Genomic DNA, 26886 nt, shown 5'->3' with positions numbered 1-26886 from the left:
CATACCAAAACATTTTGGACAATTTCATGCTCCCAACTTTGTGGGAACAGCAACATAACTGCGCACCAGTGCACAAAGCAAGGTCCATAAAGACATGGATGAGCGAGTTTGGTGTGGAGGAACTTGACTGTCCTGCACCTCAACCCGATTGAACACCTTTGGGATGAATTAGAGCAGAGACTGTGAGCCAAGACTTCTCGTCCAACATCAGTGCCTGACCTCACAAATGCGCTTCTAGAAGAATGGTCAAAAATTCCCATAAACACACTCCTAAACCTTGTGGAAAGCCTTCCCAGAACAGTTGAAGCCGTTATAACTGCAAAGGGTTGGCCAACTCCATATTAAACCCTACAGATTAAGAATGGGATGTCATTAAAGTTCATGTGCATGTAAATGCAGGCGTCCCAAAACCTTTGGCAATATAGTATATCAGTTAAATCCCCTACAGAGGGTTCACCTTAACTAGAGAGCACTTACTGTAAGAGGACAATCAAGGATGTTCACATTGTCCTCATCAAACTACCATTACGAGCACAGCAAGGGGAGGAAATAATGAGAGAATGAGACAGAAAAAGAGAAGAGAAAATAAGCGAGAGAAAGAGGCATTTTGTTAGTAGCACAGAAATGAAAGGTCAGCAAAACAGACCTGGAGAAACTGTAAATTGACATTTAGGATATGAGGCAGTTACATGAACCCGCTGTGACTCCGAAGTCACTCTTACTTAAAGCTGCTGTAAGCAATTTTTTTAATACTACACGTAAATTGTCCAACTGCCTGACAAATATCACAAAAATAGGTGTCCTGAGAAACCATACAGCCCTAGGCTCTGTAAACAGATAGCATGTGTTAGCCAATCAGAACACTGTCTGACTCTGTCTGTCAATTATTTTGCATGTTTAGGTTCTGCTGACGACAGGTTTTTTGACATATCTTTCAGAGCTTACGGTCATATGAATGAGGGGAGATCTAATTCAGTGCAACAGCTTTAACGGTTTTTCACAAAATATTTTTCGTTCACTTTAGTTTATCAATTAAAAAAAATGTCACTGGAAGTACTGATTACAAAAAAGAAAAGTTAACTATTAAGGTGCGGTCACATTAGTGAAATTTCACGGCCAAAAAAGGTCCTTCGTCTATTGTCGCACAGATCACAAGAAGCCACTTTCAAACTAATTAGCTTTCTGGAAATAAACGCAGAAAATTTGAGTGACAGAATTTGTGCGGCGAAATCTTTCGCTCTCACAAAATTCATGACCACGTGGATTCCTTTTGAAATGACTGGATTTCACACGTGAAAATTCACAGAACAACAGCAAATGTGACCGCACCTTTAAGGATTGTTGTCACACTCACTCCACTCAGTTGGCTATTAAGAATAACAGGCAATAGAGTTGAGGATGAAGGGAAAAGATCTGAGGTGAAAAACTAACACACAGGGCACTTACAGACACACAAACAGACACTCATGCACATTCAGGTACAAAATAACAAAATAATGTCAAATTAAGGTGACAAACTTGCATGACTTTTCACAAACAGCACTTCTTACACTGTGTCCTAACCAAGTTTCCAAATGTTTATGTTCGCACTGAAAACAAAATGCAGCATGAAGTGACAGAATCTTAGCCGATAACAGCATATTTGAAGTTTAACATGCAGTGATGTGGAGTAATAATTTGGACAGATGAGGTTTCACAGTGTGTGGGGCTATCCAAGATAAATCCGAACAACTGACAAAATGTATTTAGTTCAGTCATGATAGGTCCGCAATCACATCATTACCAAACGGCCCAAGCTGGTGAGCCTCTGCTGATCCTGAAGCCAATGAGATTGCTTGCTCAACATTTAAATAGTCTGGTTTAGTGTTTGCTCCACCTCACAGCAGCTCGTCTATGTATCTATTAGCAGTAGCAAGTACATATTTGCAGCAATAATCGTCATCAGCATAAGCAGTAGCGTTGCAGATCTAGTCCACCAAGACCAAATACATTAACATTGGCATATTCAATAACATGCTTAAACTATTTTGAGAGTTTTTTGTGACGCTACTGACAGTTGCGGCTTGTTAGAACGAACATTTTTGAAAAACACGGAAAGACATTCGGGTGACATTTTCTCACGTCTTGCCTGATGAAGACACAGTGTCATTATTTAGTCTAGACAACAACAAACAAATGCCTTTAAAATAAGCAGAAAGTGGGTTTGTGTGTGCTGTACCTGTCTCTTCTCCTCAGGGGCTTTGAGGAACAACGCATTAATCACTGCGATAGTGTAAGTCTGAATGTCCTGATCCGTCCTGTTGCCAGAGAGAGGGGAAAAAGCACAAAAAAAATAGGAGAGCAACAATTAAAGGTATAGTTCACCAAAAAATGATCATCATTTACATCAAAAGCATACAGTAACAAAGCCCTAAAAGCTTGACGCCCAGACGTGCATATTCAAACTTGGCTGCATGCACTAGTAACAGTGCATTTTTTGGAGTCACTACATGCTTTGATTATATGTAGAAGAATAAATGACAAATGGGTATGAAACAAATGGATAAACTTTTCCTTTAAATAAACTGAGTACAATATGATAACTACAATGATAAGTAGATAATCAATTATCCCTGCTCCATACCCTTGCAGATGAGGGATGAGCTGGCCAATGGTGATTTCTTGAGCCACCTTCTGGTAGAGATCTTGACTGTTGAGCACCATTGATTCCAGGATGGCTAGAGACCTCTGGAGTACAGCAACGTCCATGGCAGATTTACACACATAACTGGCGATCTGAGGATGAAACGACAAGTTAAAAAGGATAGAATGCGTAAAAATGTAGATTTAAAATGTGTGAGTTCCATCACAATAGAGCATGAACATAACAGTACGGTTTAGTCTTATTGCATTTTTAATAATCAAACACTATTCAGCCAAAGCCCCAAATAAGTGAATTTTATTTGTTTTATAATGAAAATGTATGTTTATGTATTATGTTAATTACACTTCTGGTTCTATCGTCCCAAAGTCAATGGGGTTTTTTTTAATTGTTTTTTGGTAAAATGCCTGAAATAGGATTTTTACGTTAAAATACAAGTTATACACCCTTGGGTGTTTTTTTTTTTTCCCAAAGATTTTAATTGTCTTGAAAAAGGTGGTTGCTAACAAGTGGCTGAATGGAAATAAATAGGTTGTCGGGCACATTAAACGTCATCACGTCGAACATGTAAACTCATCTACTTACTAGTCCGCTTTCACAGCTTCATTGCGTTTAGTCATGTTTTTGTTAACTATTCTAACTCAAGCTTTCAGGGAAACTGTTTTTAAAATAAAGACTGAAAGAGTTTTCAGAAGCTTAATGGTGTTGATGTCGTGTTGTAGTTCATTTATTACTTCTGACAATTATTTACTTATTTAAGCTCCAAAATCCTTATTCAATATTCTCATGATGAGCAAAACAGATAAGAATAATAAACTTTTCAGAGCTTATTTTCTGCAAAAAAAAATTTGTCAAGGGAACAAAAATACATCAAAGCACCCCACTCTTTGATACCCTATTCCTGGAAAACGCCAGAAACTTCTGAAAAAAATACCCATGTGGACGCACCTTCTTGATGAAGGCCACAGAGAAGGTGTCCCAGGAGACAATGCCATGGTCCATGAGCTCCACAAAGGCCGTCAGTGTGAAGGAGAGCAGGTCACCAAAGCTATAAAAGACAAGACAACAGCCACTAGCCTCACGTCTCTACCGCTCACCTGCACTGAAAGAACAGCTAAGCCTCAGCAAAAGTGAGTGAGAAGAGTCAAGTAGTGAAGCTGGCGAACAGGAGGACATGGAGTCAGCCTGTCCTTCAGAAGAGCAGCCAATGCCAGAGAGTTTGGCAGCAGGAGCGGCAGCAGTGGAATTACACTGGCAGAAATGTTCAGTGGTATCATGCAGCAGTTTGGGACATTATAGTTATGATGAATGGACACACAATATAATATGATAGGAATATTGCAGGTTAAATACAACTTAAAGGGATAATTCATCCGAAAATTAAGTCATTATTTGTTCCAAACCTGAATTACTTTCTTACTTTTGTGGACAGTTATTTTAGTATTAATTTCTGTTTTTAATACTATATTATTTATTAATACTCTGAATCAACTTTTATTATTTCAGTTAAAAAAATTGTGCTTTTGTCATTTTTTTTATATATTTCTATACAGCTTTAAGATATTTATTGCAGTTTTAGTTTTAGTAATTTTAGTACTTTAACTTTATTTCAGTTAGTTTTCAAGGAGACAATTCTTAATCTTTTCCATCTAATAATGATTTAATAGTTTTAGCTAACAATAGCAACATGGGTAAAACGCACAATTCTGTAAAATATCCCTTTTATGTTTAATGTCCATAAAAAGTCATACAGGTTTGGAACAACTTCCATAAACAGCATCTGCAGCATACGGTTTATTAAATTAATTCTACAAAATAATTTGAGGAAAGAAAAAAAAAAAAAAACAGGACCTTTACTGGTCAAACATACAGTCATACTACCATATGTCACTGATGCTGTCGTTAATAGCATAATTTGTATTAAACCTCAAATATTCCTTTAAGTAATAAGACAGGGGCTTAATTCATAGTTTTGAGTAAAAAAAAAAACGTATTTTAAATCAATTAGTGTCTACCTAAAAGCTAACTTGAATCCTCATTACGGGTGCTTCTCAATCGGAAGGCCGCGTCCTAGTTAGGCTGCATTTCTCGGCTGACAAATCATCAAACTCTGTCAAAGGACATCTCAATTTAAAGTATTTTTTGAAGGCAGCCTTCGTTTGTGTCCTTCATTCTGCCTCTTCTGCACACATCCCAATTCAAAATCAAAAGTTAGCAGAAAATTAATCATCAGCTTTTCCAGGTTCACTACATTAAAGCATGCTTCTTTTATTTTGTTGTAAATTAATCACAATGCTAAACTGTGCATAATGTAAACCACTGGGAGACCACAGATGGTTGTCATTACCTGTACTGCAATAACAGAAAGGCAGTTAAGATAAAAAAAAAAAAGTCAAATGATTATTTTAATAGTATTTCCGCGTCAAGCAAACAGCACCACTGGACGCAGCCTTCAGTTTGAGAAGCACCAGCTTTACATTCAGATTTTTGGATTTAAATGAATAACACTGCCCCCTATCGTCACAAAAACCTCAGTTCATGCCTTTTCATTATTTCTAATAATGAAAATACAGGTGAAACAAAGTTACAAAAAAAGCCAGCTTTTGAGAAAAAACAAAACAAAACAAAACAAAACTTTGGCCAAGACATCAGGGGCCTATACCGCGAAGCCAGGACTTTTCCCAGGACACTTTCAATTTGACTACGACAGGAATAAAAGACAAGGATCATGCCAAATATTGCTCTCTAAGTCTTTTTCACCCATGGGAAAGGCATACAGTTGATTGCCATGACTTAACTATAAAACAGTTTTTAATATGAGCTCTTAATCATACACTATGACTGGAAGCTTGTTTCCCCCACAGAATAAAAAGAAAAGAAAAGGTAATTGTGACTTTTTATCTTTCTATTCTGACTTTCTCACAATTGCAAGTTTACATAATTGTGAGATATAAACTTGCAATTCTGAAAAAAAAAGTCAGTTTTGTCTTCCTCAGAATTGGACTATAACTTGAAATTGTGAGATTATATCTCACACTTCTGAAAAAAGTCATGATATGATCTCGCAAGTGTGAGAAAGTAAGAATTGCGAGTTTATATCACGCAATTCTGACTTTATAACACGCAACTGGGAGTTTATATCTTGCAATTCTGACTTCATAACACACAACTATGAGTTTATATCTTGCTATTCTGACTTTGTAACACAATTGTGAGTTTATATCAACATTATGCGATTAGGTAGCTGCTAACCAGTTAACATTCACTGCACACATTTAAGCAGTTAATAACATTAGTTAACTGCTGCAAGTGGCAACACAAGACTAAACATCATCATTCAAAATACTATCAAAACTCAGCATTCCTGAACATCGCACTTTTTGCAACTAGCAGTAATTGTTTGGGCCAGTGATAAACTCTTAGTACTCTGCTATAAAAAAAAAAAAGAGAGAGCGAGAGAGAGAGAACTTAAAAAAAAAACATTTCCAGGACATTTTACATGCTCTCTAATTTTCCATCTGTTTTCCAGGATGAGTGGGAACCCTGAGCCAGGTATGTTTCAGTTTAGTTAGCAGACCCTGGGTTTTAGGAACCATGGAAGTTGCTCGGCTGTTAGTGGTATTCATCAGCATAGTAACTTGCGTTCCACGGCTAACCTGCTCCTGGACAGGTTATGTTCTGGATAAGAGATCTCGAACCGAAATTGGACCAATCAGCTGTGAGTGACATCTCTGAAGCAATAAAGTCGTTCCCCCAGTTTTTTAAATACAACATTTACTATAATGATGATTATTTATTGTAATTATTTTATATGATTTATAAATGATGTATATAATTATTATACATAAGACATTTTTGTTTAACCATTATCAAGCAAGTTTAAATGAATATAAATATATATATGGATAATATGTAATATAAATACACGTTATAATCAATAAAGTTTTTTTTGGATTGGTTTGGTCAACTCAAAACTTATCCTGTAACCCTGAGTTTGGTCTACTACCTTCATGGTACGGGCCCCTGAAGTTACAAAAACATAAATACACATAATAACATGTTTAAAGTAACAGAACATTAAAGGCAGAAATGAAACAGGAATTACTTAAGTTGCCTGCACTGAGCTCGGTGTTGAGTATTTAGCAGGGAGTTAATACAGCATTAGTTAGAACTCATAATAAAAAAATATTAGTTTGAACAGCAATTCATAAATGTACCACTGGGAGCAGGAAGTATTTGCAGCTGGAATTGGGCAAAACCCTACAAAAAAACGTCCATGGTTGCACTAAGGGATGATAAAATACCACAAGGGGATATCTAGTGTTGCGTAAAGTAGTTTCTGGTTGTTTATGATAACCCATCATTTTAGAGGAATCCTGGGCAAAAGGATTTTAAGAAAAAGCAGTTTTGATCAATTATTTTGATACAATTATATGGAAATGTGAGAGCAGATTCTTGTCGATGAGTGGAGAAAAAAAAAAAGAGGTTCCCAAAAGTGATTAGTGCAAAGCTTCCCCTAAAGCACCAATGTTGCCCAATACCACATGCAAAAGAAAGAAAGACAGCTGATTTGGTTACATGGAAATAATCATCCAAACAAAACCATAAAATCATTAGAAAAATGGTAGTGACTGCAGCAGTTGGCAAGTGTTCCCATCGCTTTGATTGGTTTTGAGCACTGAGGCCAGAGCCCGATCATGCAGAGACTCGGCCCGAAGATTAGAGGGTAAGTGACAGGGGGGTTATCCAGCTCGAGGGGAGGGGCTTACCAGGGCTTCATTATCTTCTGTAGTTTCTGATACCGTCTGAAAAGATTTAAAAACTTTGACGTCAGGGAGACAGAAACACTCACATAGTCAGGGTCCAAATATTCCTTTATGAACCCATTATGACATTTACATTAGGAAAATCTGTGGAAAACCCATTGTTATGGTTACACAAGGTTTAAAACAAAGTACAGTATATTTTAAACATCCAGTGAGGCATGAGCTGAGAGAAAAACATAGCTGAACACTAATAAAAAAAACCTTTCTGAGAGACAAAGCATGCAAAGCAGAACTGTGGGAGAAGCACACTGCACACTGCCTTCACACTCATTTAATGCACGACGTGTGCTTAACTCCCTGAGGTGGTTATGAGCAAGTGTGAAGGATTACCAAGAGTATCCATTACAAATCATCATACATTATATTGCATTCATTTATGACTCAAACGTGGCTCTTGTTTTCTCTCATGGTCCTGTCAGCAGGGCTATAATCCACATATATCACTCGAGTTTGATCATTAAAGATGTAGTTTGCGGTGTCATTTCTGACCTAATGACTTGCACTGTATTTTTTAAAACCCATTTAATCTTGCAAGTTACATTTGTGACTGGAATTTGTGCTTACAGGTAGAAGGGTGTAAAAAAGCGTTGATTATGTATTTTACGCAGTTGTCAACTATAAATATAAGTGCAGACTGACTTGAAAATACTTTCACATGGCTGGAATAGTCACATGATCAGGACTGTTTGCCCCCTTGGAAGATGATGGGCCCTATCATATACCTGGCACAATGCGGTGCGACGCAAGTGTTTTTTGCTAGTGTCAGCCCGACGCAGTTATCATGCGCCACGTTGTTTAAATAGTAAATGCATTGGTGCCCATTGGTGCGCCCATGGGCGTGCTGGTGTTCAGCCGCATTGTTGGCGCATTGCTATTTTGAGGCAACTGAAAACGTCTGCTCCATTGACTGAAACCTGGTCTAAAGTCAATAGTGGAGTATTTTGGGTGTTATTTAAAGGGTGCATTAGTAATATGCGCTTATAGGCGGGTGCACAACGCGCGTACACTCTATAATACAAACATGCCAAATATTAAAAATAAAAGGATTACAATGTAAAAGATTATTATTGTGTACATAAAGAAAAAATGCCTACATGTCATAATGGATACTAGTCATTGCATGTATCAGAATTACCTATTTGCATACTGTAAAATATTGTTGGTTAAACTTAAAAAAGTAAGCAACCTGGTTGCCTTAAAATTTTGAGTTCGTTGAAATTACAAATTTGAGTTAATACAACGAAGGAAATTGGTTTAATAAATAGAAACTCAAAATATTATTGTATCTGAACCACATAAAGAAAATCATGAAAAATAGCACTATTTGGCATGTTTCACTGCATTATTACAAATTAAGCAATATGCTTACAAAATCTTTTAATAATATTTGAATAAAGGGTGATGTCGATTCTCAAATGTTCATTGTATTAACTCAAATTTTTAATTTCAATGAACTCAAAATTAAGGCAAACAGGTAACTTACTTTTTAAATATTTTTTACAGTGCAGTAATGACGAATGAAATTACCACTTATTTAACCAATCGTGGAATTACACACATGCATTTAAATTGACTCGGCAGATTGAGGGCGTCTATATTCTGCCATGTAAATAGCGAATCTGCCATGGTGCAAGCGCAACTGGTTTTCAAAGGGAATGGGAGATGAGATTCTGGTTGGTTTATTGCACATTACGCCCAATACACACCCATTACTCAATAAGAGAATAGGGGCAGCCCTTTTAGACCATGTGCCGGGCGCGCAGACCATTTTTCCGGTCATTAAACTAGAAAAAGTGGATTCTGTGGATTTGATGTTGTCAAAGTGCACCTGCGTCGCTCTCTTTAGATCATGCGCTTAGATCATTAAAATAGGGCCAGATGTCTGACTCAAAGCTCCAAAAAAATAAAGCAAAACATGTTAAAATGGTCAAAATACTGATACAATGATCACATTTGGTGCATATAATATTTAAAAGGTCTATTAGTTTATGAATAATATTGCTCTGGCTCATACACTAATTGATCACAGGACATGTATACATGTTAGTGGTCACAAGTGGGAAAACATATTCATGATATGTTCATGATTCATGAGTGAAACATATTGACTCGTATTGAAATTACAGATTTCAAAGTATTGCTAGACTAAGTGACGCAAACTAAAATGAAAAATAAATACACTTTAAAAATGCTGGGTTGAATATAACCCAAGTTGGGTTGAAAATGGACTACCCCAGCAATTGGGTTGTTTTAACCCAGCAATTGGATGGTTGTAACCCAGCAATTGGGTTGTTTTAAGCAATCATTTAACCTAACCGCTGGGTTAAACAACCCAATTGCTGGGTTAGTCCATTTTGGACTAACCCAGCAATTGGGTTGTTTTAACCCAGCAATTGGATGGTTTTAACCCAGCAATTGGGTTGTTTTAAGCAATAATTTAACCCAACCGCTGGGTTAAACAACCCAATTGCTGGGTTAGTCCCAACCCAACTTGGGTTATTTTTAACCCAGCATTTTTTAGAGTGTATATTGCTTTATTTAGCATTTATTGATGGTTTATCACTTCTTTCCAATCAATTGCACAGAAGTGATAAACCATGAACACCTTAAAAGTAATAAATAATCCAATAAATAATACAACAAACTTTGTTTTCAACTTTCTGTTGGATCTTATTGAGCAACTATGCACATTTTCCCACAGGGTTACAATTGTGACCAAGAAAAAAAATCTTTTGGGCATAATTTGGGATCAAATGGATTAATAATCAACTGCTGGGTGTCTGACAAATATAATAGTTTGACATCATCAACCTTCACTAATAGCACAAGCTTAAAGACTTCCAAAATAATTTTTGATTTAGATTTATATCTAAAAACAGTGGTACTACTCATTTTAAATATAAAACATTTTAACACGCAAGTTACTTTCTGCATCTTTAACTGTTATCAACAACCTCAATCAGAGTGCTACTGTGGCACATGACCAGTAGAGGGAGCCACTGCACCACTAACCCTTCAACCGGCTACATTCATGGCCCATGATGTAAGAGTACTCACTCCATACTCTCAAGAGTGCCGTCATGCTTAAGTCTTTTGAATAATCATCGCCTGGTCAGCGGCTAACAGGAATCCACGGGAAGAATGTGAAACAGTGTGTACTTGTGTGCATGTGCGTGTCCACTTGGATTCTTAATGGTATGAAAGGACTGCATAGAAACCCACACATAGGCTCTTTGAGGTCAGGAGCTGTTGACACAGAGCTGCTTTATATAAAACATACCCATGGAAATGATTTCCATGGTCAGCTCTTCAGCGTACCAAAATGTTGAAACACCTCAGCTGGCGGCGCAGAGCTCCGATAAGTAAAAACGCAGCTATTGATTCAGTGAAATAAAACCAACATCCCAACGGCAGCCTAATTTCACTCAACCGGCAGAGCACCAGAGGGAAATCACTTCTGCTCATGCACGAAAATTAATGTATTTGGAAATTCATATAAATCTTCTTCCACAACTACATGAAAAGAGCCATTGGAATAGTATGACCTTGACAAATGGAGCAAGGACAGGCATAATTAGGTTAGCATGTAACGGAAAACAAAAGCACAAGCCTGTGAAGTTGACCAGCCGTAGAGGTAACATCCAGTCTGACAGACAATCATGTTTTTTTGGGGGTGGTTTTTAACCAGTTTTTTTCCCTCTAGCCGTCTTGAAAGTGTATATATCTTGCGCTTTTGTGTTTCTTTAGTGAATCTTTATTCGTTTGCCTCTAAGTGTGTTTCTCCAGTCCCAGTTTTCTCCCTCCATGTTTCTGTTTTCTGTCTCTCTCCTAAGGCAGTTTGTGTCTGCTGGCAGAGCTCGGCCTCCTCATGGGACCGTCCGTATAGGAGTTGAAAAAGTGCCAGCTCAGCAAATAGTCTATCTCCGCTTTAACCTTCAACTGAGATGGTCAGGCCACACGACTGCTTTATAATCACGGAGGAGACTGGAGGAGGGAGGGAAATGTATACACTCATTTATTATTAATAGACCAGTGTCTGATATAAAATATCTGCAGTTTATTTAGATGATGCATCTCTGATGTGATTAGGTTGTGTTGTATTGGAAGGCACATTGTTTGTGTTCAGCTTCAAATAAAACACTATAAAGTGTGATCAAACACAACACCAGTGTCACAACATTGTGGCTTCAAACACAACACCACACAAAAGTGTGATCAAACACAACACCACACACTCTCAGACACAACACACTGTGGCCTCAAACACAACACAACAAAGTGTGATCAAACAACACCACACACTCTCAGATGCAAACACTGTGGCCTCAAACACAACACCACACAATAGGGGTGGCACGGTTCACAAAACCCACGGTTCGGTTCGTATAATCGTTAACACTCCAGAAATGTACTTCAGCATTTGATATATATAGCTTAATCATCCAAAATTTAGGACACAGTATTAAAAAATTGTTAAATCAAGTTGATTCCTAACTGGCTGTCTACCGAGTCCGACATTGGCGTAACATTTGTCATGTTAATCATGTCAATTTTGATCAGAACAATGCACTGTGGCTTTAATTCAGCTGACCTGATTAACACATTTCACCATGAAGTGTTGCGTGTGTTTCACAATCACCATATGACATCCAGCGCTGTGAAAAAAAAACAAAAAAAAAATACACGAAAACACAACACTGCCAAACTTCAAGGGCATGTTTTAATTATTAAAACTAGAAGCATATCTTAACTTTTAAATGTTACATTTATCATGTGAACTACTTATATACAACATGTTATATGCATGTGTGTATGAGACAGAGGGGAACACGCTCGCATTTGCAGCAGATATATGCTGCCCATCATACATCAAAGCATGAGACAGACAGGGGTCGGAGGAGAACACCGGAAAATGTGACAGAATGGACAATATTTGTCTGTATTTGCAATACACGAGTCGAGGTTCAGCTGCGCGAGACAAACACTGCCAGTGTGTGTATGCGCAACGGGCGCGCGTGGCTCCCGCTCTCCATACACACTGCATCTGCCCTGCCTGCTATACGACGCTGGCGCATCCTCCAACTCCGGGCCGCCTTCCTTATCTCTCTCACTTGCATTTCTACACGTGACGTGACCTGCAGCACTCCACTTTTACTTTACTGTATGTACACACACAATCACAACACCACGCACTCTCAGATACAACATTGTGGCCTCAAACACATCACACAACAAAGTGTGATCAAACACAACACCACACACTCTCAGATGCTACATTGTGGCATCACACACACACACGCACACACGCGCACACACACGCGCACACACACACGCGCACACACGCGCACACCTCTCTTATTTCGCGTGAAAAGGACACCCACTGTCTGAGGTAACATATGGGCACGAGGATACATTGCGCATGCGTCGAGCCGTGCGACACACACACTCCGAAGTGAGACAAGCGAACCGATCGGTTCGGTTTTTTTCCATGTACCGTGCCACCCCTACCACACAACAAAGTGTGATCAAACACCACCACACACTCTTGGACACAACATTGTGGCCTCAAACACAACACAACAAAGTGTGATCAAACGCAACACCACGCACTCTCAGATACAACATTGTGGCCTTAAACACAACACCACACAACAAAGTGTGATCAAACACCACCACACACTCTTGGACACAACATTGTGGCCTTAAACACAACACAACAAAGTGTGATCAAACGCAACACCACACACTCTCAGATACAACATTGTGGCCTTAAACGCAACACCACGCACTCTCAGATACAACACTGTGGCCTCAAACACATCACACACACACACACACACACACACACACACACACACACACACACACACACACACACACACACACACACACACACACACACTCTCTCTCTCTCAGACACAACAGTGTGGCCTCAAACACACCACACAACAAAGTGTGATCAAACACAACACCACACATTCTCAGATGCTACATTGTGGCCTCAAACAAAACACACACACACACATACTCTCATATGCAACATTGTGGCCTCAAACACAACACCACACAACAAAGTGTGATCAAACACAACACCACACACACTCAGACGCAAACACTTTGGCCTCAAACACAACACTACACAACAAAGTGTGATCAAACACCACCACACACTCTTGAACACAACATCCTGGCCTCAGATCACAACATCACACACTCTCAGATGCAACATTGTGGCCTCAAACACAACATCACACAAAAAAGTGTGATCAAACGCAACACAACGCACTCTCAGACACAACATTATGGCCTTAAACACACCACACAACAAAGTGTGATCAAACACAACACCACACACTCTCAGATGCTACATTGTGGCCTCAAACACAAAAACACATACTCTCAGATGCAACAGTGTGGCCTCAAACACAACACCACGAACAAAGTGTGATCAAACACAACACCACACACTCTCAGATGCTACATAATGGCCTCAAACACAACACCACACACTCTCAGATGCAAACACTTTGGCCTCAAACACATCATACAAAAAAGTGTGATCAAACGCAACACCCACACACTCTCAGACACAACATTGTTGTCTCAAACACAACACCACGAACAAAGTGTGATCAAACACAACACCACACACTCTCAGATGCTACATAATGGCCTCAAACACAACACCACACACTCTCAGATGCAAACACTTTGGCCTCAAACACATCATACAAAAAAGTGTGATCAAACGCAACACCCACACACTCTCAGACACAACATTGTTGTCTCAAACACAACACCACACAACAAAGTGTGATCCAACACAACACAACACCACACACTCTCAGACAAAACATTGTGGCCTCAAATACAACACAACAAAGTGTGATCAAACACAACCGAACACCACCACACACTCTCAGATGCAACATTGTGGCCTCAAACACAACACCACACAACACAACAAAGCTTGATCAAACACAACACCAACACACTCTCAGATGCAACATTTGGGCCTCAAACACAACACAACAAAGTGTGATCAAACACAACACCACACACTCTCAGATGCAACATTGTGGCCTCAAACACAGCACCACGCAACACAACAAAGCTTGATCAAACACAACACCCACACACTCTCAGATGCAACATTGTGGCCTCAAACACAACACAACAAAGTGTGATCAAACACAACCCAACACCACGGCTGCGTCCCAATTCGCATACTATCCGTACTAAATAGTATTCGAAAAAAGAATTAGTATGTCCCAAATCTTAGTATGTTGAAAAAAGTATTCCAAAGATTCCCGGATGGTTTACTATTTCCGGTCAGAATGCGAAGTGCAGATCGATGCGCACTCTAACGGCTGATATTGTCCGCAACCCATTGCGAGATGGACGAGGATTCGATTAGAACTACAAACGCGGATAAAAAGTGTTAAAAAACTACAAACATGACGGTTACGCGAGTCTGACGGTTAAGTGGAGAGGATTAGATAAATTGGTTTGAGTGAGCAATTATCAGTATTTAACCTGACGAAAAGATATTTATTCAATATTATCCACATTATATTTCTCCTTCAGCAGCATTGAGAACTTTTGTAATGATACGTTTGGCCATTAACTTTGCAAACACATGAGAGGAGTCTCTGCATTAAAGACCCTCGAAAGGCAGATCAACGAGCGACTACATTTCTCTCCGATACAGTAGGAAATTAAATTGAAAGTGGGGGATTTGAACTGTGACGATGATTGACAGGGCAGTTTAAACGGTGACGGGACGCGCGTAACAGAGTCCGTTAAAGATGACGAAGTATGTCCCAAAGCTTGCATACTCTTCTGCTACACACTCAAAAGTATGTACTTTTTCTTCACAAAAAGAGTACATACTTTTAGGACGTAGTATAAGTAGGCGAATTGGGACGCAGCCCACCACACACTGCAGTGCCCTCAGTGCCCTCAGTGGTGAATTGTGTCTGAGAGCAAGTTGTTTTGTGTTAAAGGACATTTTGTTGTGCTTTGTTGCGTTGAGGGCATACTGTTGTGTTATGTGATTAAAAACACATTTTGTATTTGAGGGAACATTGTTATTTGTGCTGTGATTGAGGGCACTTTTTTGTGTTTTCACATTTTTGTGTTGTTTTGTGTTTTACATGTTGTGTTATGTTTGAAGGCTGTGTTGCGTATTAGGGCACATGTATTATCGATGCCAAATCCTTGTGTTTTTGTTCTCTTTGAGAATAACGCACTAGATTTCAGAGTACATTATGAACCAGTTTGGAGCCGGTACGATAAGTCCCTTATGCTCACCAAGGCTTCATCAAATACTGAAACAGCAATATTGTGAAATATTATTACAATTTAAAATAACCATTTTATTTGCTAATTTCTTATTTCTTATTGTTGTGCTGCTTAATTTTGGTGGATGAGAATAAATTATATGGAAAGTCCAAAAGAACATAATTTATTTGAAATAGTAAAGACATTTATAATGTTACAAAAGATTTATTTAGATTTGATCAATTTAATGCATTAATCTCTTGAACAAAAACATCTTACCGATCCTAAACTTTTGAATGGTAGATTGTATCTGTCTACAAGTTTGGGATTTATTTGAAGACTTCTATTGAACAACATCTTTGAATGGGCTTCATCCCGGCATACAGTGCAAGTCACTGGCCGTGTCTTTATTCGGGTTTTAATTTGCTTAAGCCCTGCTAATGTAACAAACCAATGAGTGAATATCAAGAGCACTGTAATGAAAACTGAGAGACAGGAGGAAAGGCAGCCAGAGGAACAAAAACAGTTACTTACTCTGTGCCGCTCTCTACCATCTGTGTGAGCAGCGAGATGCCATCAAGGTTGATGAACTCCTGAGCAAAGGTGATGTCTCGTGAAGAGTTGGCCAGGTCCTTCAGAGCGTCCAGCTTCATGTCCATGCTGGACGACTGGATGCGCTCGTGCAGCTGCTGGGCCATCTGGGCCTGTTACCATGGCCACAGAAGAGGCGTGTTAATAAGAGGGTGACAGATCGTCATGTAGGAGGTCAGGCCCTTTAATCATACAACTCAAGGAAGAAGGCGAGACTACACTTCTCTAAATCACTGCATCGCTGATCCCACAATGATTACCTCATTCAACAGTATTTACCATGCCGGTGTGTCAGGTTTGGTTTTACATACTCCATTTATCCTAAAGATTCAACATGCTGTCATTTCATATCCATTTCAATGTCGACTATTATTAATTATAAAATATTATATTAAAGTTATATTCAAATAAATTAAAAGCTAGTTTATTAAGAATCAATTTTCGCATTTGCAGTGGCCCTAAAAGTATTTGGACACTTAAGACACACTTAAAAAATAATAATAAATATCATTGTATTTGAGAAGTGTTATTAAATAACCAGTGTTATTTTATTGTGATACCATCATAGTTTTTATTAATAATTTAAATTCGTTTTTATTCTTATATTTTAGGTTTTATTTTCAATTTTAGTTAGTTTCAGAAATTTTGTTTTGCAAATGTTATTTGTTATATGCCTATACATACAAATTTTTTCAGTTTTAGTTTATTATTTTAGTTTGTTTATTTTATTTTTATATTTCATCTAGCTGAAATAAAATACGGTTTTCCTTTTATTTCAGTTAAAGTTTATTTTAAGTAACAAAAATGTATTTTTAGTGGTTTTAGTTACATAAAGTTTTTTAGTTACCTAAAGTTTCCTTTACTATGGCAGTGTTCCTAAACTAAGCAAAATGCAGTAGACCAGATTTTTTAATTTGTCAAAATGATGAATTTTTTATTTAAGTCACCTCTGATGTAAGTGTAATATCTAGATTTCCTGTAGCACAATTATAAAAATAGTTCTGAGTGAAGCAAAAACATAATTTGTTTACAGATATTAATGGTTGGTTTGATATTAAAAATAAATATACTAAAATGTATTTGAAATACAGTTATTTTATGCTAAGTATGCTACAAATACATTTACATAAGTATGTACTTAATATAAATACACTGCAATTGTACTTTTGGTATACTAAAGTGATAACTTAAAGCCTATTAAATTGGAAAACTAATTTTGTACTATATGTACTTTAGTTATCCGGAAATAGTGCTGAAGTCCAACTAAAGATATACTTGCATATTTATTTGATTGTGCTAAAATGTATCTATTGCAAGTGTACTTTAGGTATACTTTAAATATCTTGCATTTAAAGACATATTATACAGAAATGCTAATTAAAATCCTTACTATTCAAATCCTTACTAATAGTGATAATAAACATTTTAGGCCTAATATTAAGACGTGCGTTGTGCAATAAAGAAGTACTCCAAATAAAGTTTAATTATAATATTTATATCAGCAAGTCTCAAGCAAAATGTCAGTAAATATGTTCATAGATTTGTAGTATACTTAGTATGAAATCAATGTATTTTACATACATTTTAGAATAGGTTTTTTCACTAGGGCATAAGGGCAATGACATTCATATATTTTTTTAAGTGTGGCGTAATGCCGCGTTCCAGGCAACCCATAACCCGTGTTTTTCCAAACTTCTTCCCATGAAAGTGCACTGGAACGGCAGTCAAACGCGTGACTTCCCACCCGTGAACTCGCACCAGATAGATGTACTCCCGCAAAACAACAATGGCAGACCCTACGGATGCGGTGTTTATGAAAGTCGTACACAAATAACGTAAAATAAAAGGTATACAAGCTTCTCTTGCCATATGCACGTTTTTTTTTCTCCTCAGTTTTCCTCAAATAAGCAAGGAGTAAGCACATTTGGCGATAGAAATTATTGTAAATTAGTATAACGCCCGTTTCACACATACTCCGTTTCCAGTGCGTATTTTTTTCCGTACCCATGTTAACGGACTACAGCTTTCACACTGCACGCGGATGCTGTCCGTCAGTCCGTTCCAGGTGCGGTGCGGCGATCGTTTCCGTACCAAGTCTATTTTAGACCAAGATATATTCTGTTTCAAAGTCAACACATGGCTTTTTTTTTTCTCGGGTAAAGCAAGGAAACGACACCTTACCTGGCATTTAGGTAAAAAAAATTTATGGATAGCACGTTCTTGGAGGTGGAAAAACAAAGGGTTTAAAAAAAAAAAAAAGTCGGCTGTGGCAACTTTTTGGGGCAACTGTTCCATTTCCATCTTTCTTCCATTCAAACTAAACTTGCATGCTTTGATCATCTTAAATACAATTTTAAAAAACTTTGATTGCACCAATGTAACTGAACACAGCATCATAATATGCTTCATCGTGAACACTATTGCTTTCTTCTGTGAAACCTATCGAAACCATACAGAGCACTGATGACTGTTTAATATCAGTGGTGGCTGGTGCAGAACATCACAGGAAGAGAAACAGCCATTGTTGTCATTGTGCTGGAGGGGACGGTTTCAAATGTCACAGACATCAGCTTTAAATATCATCATCCCCAAGCTGCAAATTCAGATGGGTCATAAGAAAAGCCGTTTTTGAGCGAAATATCTATTCTAACGTGATGCGTTTTCCAAAACGACTACATTTTTATAACGGAGCCAATCCCGACATTTTCTGTAACCGGCAGAGAGAAAAGAAGAGAAAATAAATGACAGCTGGGCACATTTACGCATTGACAGGTCATGCAAGAATGTTTCTCAGCTGCTGCCTGACACTTTAGGAAGCTTTGGCAATATAACCTTTCACCCCTCACATCTGAAGGATTACAGGCCCCAGCTGGATAGGTCAGGGCTTCAGAGGATAAAGGCAGGTTCCTCCTGCTGATGTAACCTTTATATACTGTATGTATTTCTGGCATCTGTAAACTCAAATGTGCTACTCACAGCAGATGTAGTAAGCCGCAGAATGGAGCCGTTTTTGATGTTGTTGCGATTCTGTGTTAAAAAAGAGAAGAAGAGGTATTGTTATAAGGATTTTTTTTTTTTTTTTTAATGAATGAGCTTGGCAATACAGCTTCTTTTCAAGATTTTGCATTGAACCTTTTCGGTGATGTAGAAGTTGGTCGAGTCAGCATTCTGCAGGGCAAAGGTTTCAGGGTTTGGCAAGTTCCATCTATAAGATTTAGAAAAACATCCAAGATTGCTATACAGTGATGTTTGCTTCTGTGTAACATAAACAATATCAGCATAATGTACATACCTGCAAACTCTTGACAGGCAAAAAAAAGGTTCTAATTCTTGGAATTAACAGTTGAAACTGTTTTCAGAAAATTCTATATATTAAGTAAGGAATAACTGTCGTTGTGCCATTGATTTAATGTGGCCGTTACGCCCTGGGTGTGCTTTATTTTTTTAATAATTCAACAGCCCGGAGTCAATTATTCCGCTTATATTATGGTTACCAAACCTCAAAGCATTGTTTTTTGTCCTTAAAATGCTCGTGTGTAGGACTATTTTAGGACTAATGCAGTTATTAATGCAGTGCGAGAGAGAGAGAGAGAGAGAGAGAGAGAGAGAGAGAGAGAGAGAGAGAGAGAGAGAGAGAGAGAGAGAGAGAGAGAGAGAATAAGCGTATGTGAATTACCTGAGTCTGTGCGTCTCTCAACAGTCAAATTAGTTGTCTCTACTAATAGTGAAAGTGTAAGAACAGCGCAGTTATTTCCTCGCTAGAGAGAAATGTCATGTAGCTTTTTTAAGTAGTTAAACTATTTTACTGATACAATCGTCAGAGCAGCGCTGACAACATGTTTCTGTGTGAGTGTGTGTCCGTACTATATGAGTGTGCGTTTGAGTGGGAGAGAGAGCGGAATAAAGAGTGTATGTGCTTTCTGTACTTAATAAAACATAATTTTGAGGCAAAAAACGTTGAAATGTTTTGTCGTTTTTATCCTGTTGTTTACTATATTTATTTGCTTGTTCATTGTCGTTGTGGGTTTTGGTTCTTTTGATATTGTAGGCTGTAAGGACTGAAATCATTTGGGGAAGTGATATGGAACTGTAATGTGGTCAAGACCTGCATGGAACTACTTTAGGCAAGCATTTCCCTAAAAATAATTGCACACCTTAGAATGTTCACCTTGGATCTCATGGATCACAAAAATCATCTCAAAATCATACATTCCCTGCTGGAGAGGGTTCAAATATGCAAAAGATGCTGGAAAACTGAAGAATGTGCAGGACCTGGAGGATTTTTCTGAAGAACATTGGGCAGTTGAACTGCTCAGGACAAACAAGGGACTCATGAACAACCATCACAAAACAAAAAAACGGCCATGGGTCATCCAGGGAACGACACACAGTATTGAGAATCAATGGTTCATAAACTTTTGAATGGGGTTATTTTAATAAATTCAGCTGTTTTTTGTCTTGTGGACTATATATATAAAAATTGTATGTAAAATATCTTATTCAGGACAGTATAAATAAAAAAGTATGCATTTTCTATGATCTCTCTTATTTTGTTAAAATTATTCATATTTTCACAGATTCTGCAAGTGGTTCATATTTTCAGGAAATGTCAGTACCCAAAAAATCTGTAGACAACATGCCATTGAAAACACAATAAGTCTATCCCTCACAGCCTCCCTTTTATACCTGTCATGGCATTGCTCTGAATAAAGGTATATTAAGCATCATGAAAAGAAAATGCCATTGAAACGGTTCCATTCAGATATACATATAAATAAAATAAAAACTCGTGAATGGCCTATTTCAATGTAGGAACGATGAATTTTGCCAAAAAACGACGAGTTTGCAGGTATGAATGCATAAAACTTAATTTATTTAAAAAAACAAATTGTTCATTACTTACCCATCACTAACTTCTTTAATGATGGCTGAGAGAGGCTTTTTCTGCAGCAAACAAAACAAAACAAAAGAAAAAAGTATTTTCCTCTTGTCTTAGAACTGATATTCTACCTGATTTCTTTACAGCTAAAAAACATTCTCATACCCAATAAACCAGCTGCTTTCACATCAGTTTCTACAACTTTTGAGCAAACATTTGATTAAGTCAGAATAAAGATGAAAGATGAATGAGGAACTTTAGGGGGATTTATCTAAGGTTAGCCTTAATAGTTTTTAGAACACATCTACTTCATCAGTCAGACATGCACTGCAGGGCCTTTTCTCTCACACGTTAAAGGAATAGTTCAGTGAAAATCCTATCATTATTTATTCACAATGTTGTTCCAAACCCATATGACTTATTCTTCATACAATTACTGGGGACTTGGGGTCCCTTATTGGTGCTGTGTTTTCTGATATCAACAGCCGTGGTCATGAAATGTCATTGTATGGAAAGAAACGGGTTTAGAATGACATGAAGCAGAGTAAATATTGACAGAATTTACATGTGTACAAATAAAAAAGCAAGCATGCACTTCTGTAACATATATATGCATGCATTTACAAGGAGATATAGTCAGCTAACTGACCTGGTCAATCTCCATAAGTTTGGGAAAGGCCCCCGGCCACTCGATGGCCACCTTCACAATGTCTGCTGGGGGTGGCATGGCTGCGCTGATGGAGGATGTGGCCTCTCACTGCTGACTGGCTGTCATCCAAGCCTGTAGAGGGAGACATAGGGAGAGAGCGAGGGTCATACAACGCATACTAATTCATCAAATCTCTTTTTCAGAAAACTGATTAGTACAACGGGGGATGTCATACCAGTACTTTGTTAAAGGAACACGCCGACATTTTGGGACTTTAGCTTATTCACCGTATCCCCCAGAGTTAGATACGTCCGTACATACCATTCTCATCTCCGTGCGTGCCATAACTCTGTCTGACGCGCCCACCGCTAGCCTAGCTTAGCACAAAGACTGGAGGTAAACGGCTCCAGCTAGCCTACTGCTCAATAAGTGACAAAATAACGCCAACATTTTTCTATTTACATGTTGGGATGTGTGTAGTTACATCGTGTACTAAGACACACGGAAAATGAAAAGTTGTGATTTTCTAGGCCGATATGGCTAGGAACTATTCTCTCATCCCTGCGTAGTAATCAAGGAACTTTGAGCCGTACCATGGGTGCAGCAGCGCAATGATATTACACAGCGCCTGAAAATAGGCTAACTTCCGTCAACATAACCAACTTCCCGCATGCTGGGGACTATTTTCAGGCGCTGCGTGATATCATTGCACCGCTGCATCTATGGTATAGTTCCTAGTCATATCGGCCTAGAAAAATCACAACTTTTCATTTTCTGTCGATCTTAGGTCACGATGTAACTATAAACATCACAACATGTAAATAGAAAAATGTTGGCGTTATTTTGTCACTTATTGAGCAGTAGGCTAACTGGAGCCATTTACCTCCAGTTTTTGTACTAAGCTAGGCTAGCGGTGGGTGCGTCAGAGAGTTATGGCACGCACAGAGATGAGAATGGTAATTATGACTTAATCTAACTCTAGGGGATACGGTGAATAAGCTAAAGTCCCAAAAAGTCAGCGTGTTCCTTTAATAAGCATTTAAAAGTACAGAGTTCCATCTCAACATTGTTTTATACAAACTGCATGCAAGTCATACATTTTATCAGTATGCAGATTTCCTTGAAAATCAAACCCATGATAATGGCATTGATAGTTCCATGGTCTACCAGCTGAGCTGATGAAATTTAATTGCATATTTAACTCTTTCCCCGCCATTGGAAATTTTCGTAATTTACGAGACAACGCTTCCCTGCTATTGACCGAATTTTCCGGCTTTCCGTGTTTTTACTGTTATACGGTAGGGGATGCTATGACACATCTTCTAAAAGAGTACAGAATCTCTGTATCAAAACACAGGTGAAAAAGAACCAGAAACAAGTGATATCATATGTAAGCAGATGTATAAGTGAAATAACGCGATCATCAACATTAAACAGTATATAAATCAAAACTGCCTAATGTTACTGAATGAAATGTCTATAGGCTATAGGCTATGGGCTATAGGACTGTGATGCTTTTGGGGTGTTAATTGACTCAATCTACTCCATCTATGTTTTGATCATCATTCTGAATCTGATCTGAAATGTAGTCTTTGACAAAAACTTGATTTTCTCCAGCCTAGAAATCTAGACGCACCCTAGCGGCAGCAAATCTAATTTGCAGCCAGGGTAGTCTAGCAACTCTCTGTTGGCTTGTGAGCTGGAACAACTAAACTCTTGTCAGGCCAATCACATCTTGTATAGAGTCGGTGGGCGGGCTTAACATAATGACAGCAGAGTTGTGGCAGTTCCGCGTGCTACTCGTAAACAAAGCAGCTGGCGAACAGCAGTCTTTCAAGAACGGCTTGGAAGACTTGGAGTTAAGCTTTTCTTTGAGAAAAGAACAAAGAACGGCACTGAAGTCAGACTTAAAAAAGGAAGATGTGCTCGGAGGTTTGCCGACCGGATACGGGCGAAATTTTAATCTCTCAGCTAGCTACGCTTGACCTTCTTCGCTGCTCTGGTTGGTTTTAACGCTATCCTATTGTGTGCAGAGGGAATTTGAAAGACAACCGTTTATCCCGCCCCTCGGATTGAGCCCTGCCAATGGTGAGTTCCCAGACCCAACATCTTGATGTGGGTCTGGCTTGTCAGGCTAGATTTTCTCAGCTTTTTACTCAAAATGTTGCTTTTTCTTTTTGAAACTTACCTACATTCAAGTGTTGATTAAAAAAAGAATGCATTAAGCTAGAATAAACCTTTTTTCTGTGTGTGTTTGTTTAAAAGCAGAGGCACAGTTCTTTCGTTTGATATAAAAACGCTGGCAGGAAAAGATTTAAAATATTTAAAAGCCCATATAAAAGTGAAAAGCTATGTTTTAGGTTTGTTCTAGCTGTGAATGCCAATGAATGCAGATTTGTGACAAATTATTCAATACAACACTCAAGATCACTTAAGAATAAGCAGCACACTAACACATTATTGTAAACAATTATATAACATTCTCCTGATTATACTCACTCACAAATGGGGGAAAAATGGCTTTAAAAAAACTACATTATATTACTAGTGTGGAAGTTTAATGATCCATTAAGTAAATTTCTGCTGTGCAATTAATTTAATCTATTAAATTATTTATCTGTATGATCTTTTAACATCCACCTTAAACATATATTCGGTTAAAAAGCATGTTTGACCTCAGGGTCAGGACAGAGAGCTCTTTCTGTCACTAGATAACTTGCTGCTAATGTGCAAAAGCTGACACTGAGGAATTCTTCTGAAAAACCTTGAAAATGTATTTCAGCAATACAAAGCTTCGACTGGTGCAGTGTGAAAGATCCACTCAGAGTCTGAACAGGAACATTATTCCTTTGTGACATCTGATACTTGACATTTTAATTTCTGCAGTAAGATCTACATACTTGTGTCTTCTAAACACTTTTATTATATTATGTCTGAACTTTGCTTTTAAACTAAAACAATGGAGATCTACTGACATCAGACAATATATATATAGCACCTATTCATCTCAATAAATCTTGGTGGTTTTAGCGTGAACAATTTAAAATTAAATAATGTTATAAAATGACGTAAATCTACAGCAATAATGATCAAAAGCCTGACACATCTACAAGCAAAATAAATCCCCTACTAAAGGGCCTATAAGGGTCTTCCCTAGGGGCCCCCGGTCCTGGAACGAGATTTCTACTGGCTCTCCCACCACCCACAACCGACCCCTCACTCGTAATACCGGAATTTGCAATAATGCAATGACCAGTACAGGGAGCCCAGTTTACCTTGAAACACCATTCATTTTCAATACTGTGGATGATCCTTTTTTTATACCCTAAACAGGCAACGTGATCTGGGAGTTACATACCTTTCAAAATGCGGTAAATAACAGCATGAGAAACATATAACTTAATTTTCTTTTTCAACATCTTAAGACAATGTTCACAATTAACATTAGCAGTTGTTTTGCTTTTTTTTTTACATTAATATATATTTACTTATCACAAAATCTGAATCTCCTGCACCAATCGCGTCCATGTTGGGTTTAGGACAGGCTCACTAATTGATCACAGAAAACTTGAAACAAATCATGTGACCAGCAAACCAGGCTATGATAAATGATAAAAGGATTTGATGAAAAAAATCTCTTATGCCAAACACAAGACACTAAAGAGAATGTATTGTGTAACTCGTGGTTTACGTTGCCTGTTTTAAGGTTAATATATTGGTCATGATGTGCTTTTTCAATCCAAATAAACAACAACAACAACAACAACAACATGCTCAGTAGTTTCTTATGTAAAAATCACAAAAATTATTTTGATAAGGGACCTTTACATGACTCTTAGAATTAAACATGACATTTTTGCAACTGTACCTTTAAGGCATCTGTACGTAAACAACTTCTGTTATGATTGGCTTGCCTCAAAAGTCAACAGTGTTGTTTAGTGGGCCAAGTTGCTGAGTCATTGATGTAAACAAAGACTGTCATATATTAATGTGCTCATGGTTATAACATCATAATGTTGACAATTTGACATGTTGACACATGGCTCATTTTTGCTATAAATGGTCTTGGTGGATTGCTGAGGGAGCTTTGTATCGTAATTAGCGTATATTGAACTCTTATTTCAAAAGAGCAAGAGAAATGTTGTTTTCCATGATATAGACTATTGGCCGAAAGTGAATGGACCATTTTCTTGCAGCCCATTTCAGCCCATTTCCAATGTGACAGTGAAAAGCAAATTTCTCTCTCTAAAGCACATTAACAAATAAAGTAATTTGCACTTTAAAAGACAGGCTTTTTCTTTATAACTGTTAGTCGAACTAACAAAAGTTAATACTAGCTAAATGTTCCTTAAAGGGTTAGTTCACACAAAAATGAAAATTCTGTCATTAATTACTTACCCTCATGTCGTTCGACACCCGTAAGACCTCCATTCATCTTCAGAACACAAATGAAGATATTTTAGTTGAAATCTGATGGCTCAGAAAGGCCTCCATTGGCACAATGCACGGTTCACTCTCAAGACCCTTAAAAGGTACTAAAGACGTCGTTACAAAGTTCATCTCACTACAGTGGTTCTACAATAACTTTATGGAGTGACAAGAATAGTTTTTGTGCACAAAAAAACCCTAAATAACGACTTATATAGTGATGACGATTTCAAAACACGGCCTCATGAAGCTTCGAAGCGTTATGAATCAGAGTCGATTCAGCAGTTTGGATCGCCAAATTTCAGCAGTTTGGCGGTTTGACACGCAATCCGAATCATGATTCGACTCACTGATTCATAATGCTTCGAAGCTTCATGAGGCCGTGTTTTGAAATCGGGTTTTTTTGCGCACAAAATCTATTCTCGCCGATTCCTAAGTTATTGTAGAACCACTGTAGTGAGATGGACTTTGTAACGACGTCTTTAGTACCTTTTAAGGGTCTTGAGAGTGAACCGTGCATTGTGCCAATGGAGGCCTTTCAGAGCCATCAGATTTCAACTAAAATATCTTCATTTGTGTTCCGAAGATG

General features: G+C 38.0%; 1 protein-coding gene across 9 annotated transcripts in view; it reads right to left on the bottom strand.

The window, feature by feature from the left end:
* Window positions 1–26886, bottom strand: part of elmo1 (engulfment and cell motility 1 (ced-12 homolog, C. elegans)) — a 129858-nt gene that overhangs the window by 55419 nt on the left and 47553 nt on the right. For 3 of the 9 annotated variants that reach the window (XM_079830276.1, XM_079830275.1, XM_079830277.1), the window contains 9 exons: window positions 21870–22001; window positions 21245–21285; window positions 19474–19546; window positions 19318–19368; window positions 16285–16454; window positions 7411–7446; window positions 3590–3689; window positions 2624–2775; window positions 2219–2297 (listed from right to left, as the gene is read on the bottom strand). In XM_079830276.1, coding sequence (XP_079686402.1) covers window positions 2219–2297; window positions 2624–2775; window positions 3590–3689; window positions 7411–7446; window positions 16285–16454; window positions 19318–19368; window positions 19474–19546; window positions 21245–21285; window positions 21870–21947 — 780 coding nt within the window. In that variant the 5' untranslated portion in view covers window positions 21948–22001. Of the gene's footprint in view, window positions 1–477; window positions 520–2218; window positions 2298–2623; window positions 2776–3589; window positions 3690–7410; window positions 7447–16284; window positions 16455–19317; window positions 19369–19473; window positions 19547–21244; window positions 21286–21869; window positions 22002–26886 lie in introns of all 9 variants that reach the window. The other 6 variants (XM_079830279.1, XM_079830278.1, XM_079830280.1 and 3 more) reach the window with 3 other exon arrangements.

This window comes from Gobio gobio (genome assembly GCF_949357685.1).
Source record: "Gobio gobio genome assembly, chromosome: 11".
Lineage (NCBI taxonomy): Eukaryota > Metazoa > Chordata > Actinopteri > Cypriniformes > Gobionidae > Gobio > Gobio gobio.
Note: the sequence above shows the minus strand (reverse complement) of the source record. Positions and strands in the feature narration are given on the sequence as shown.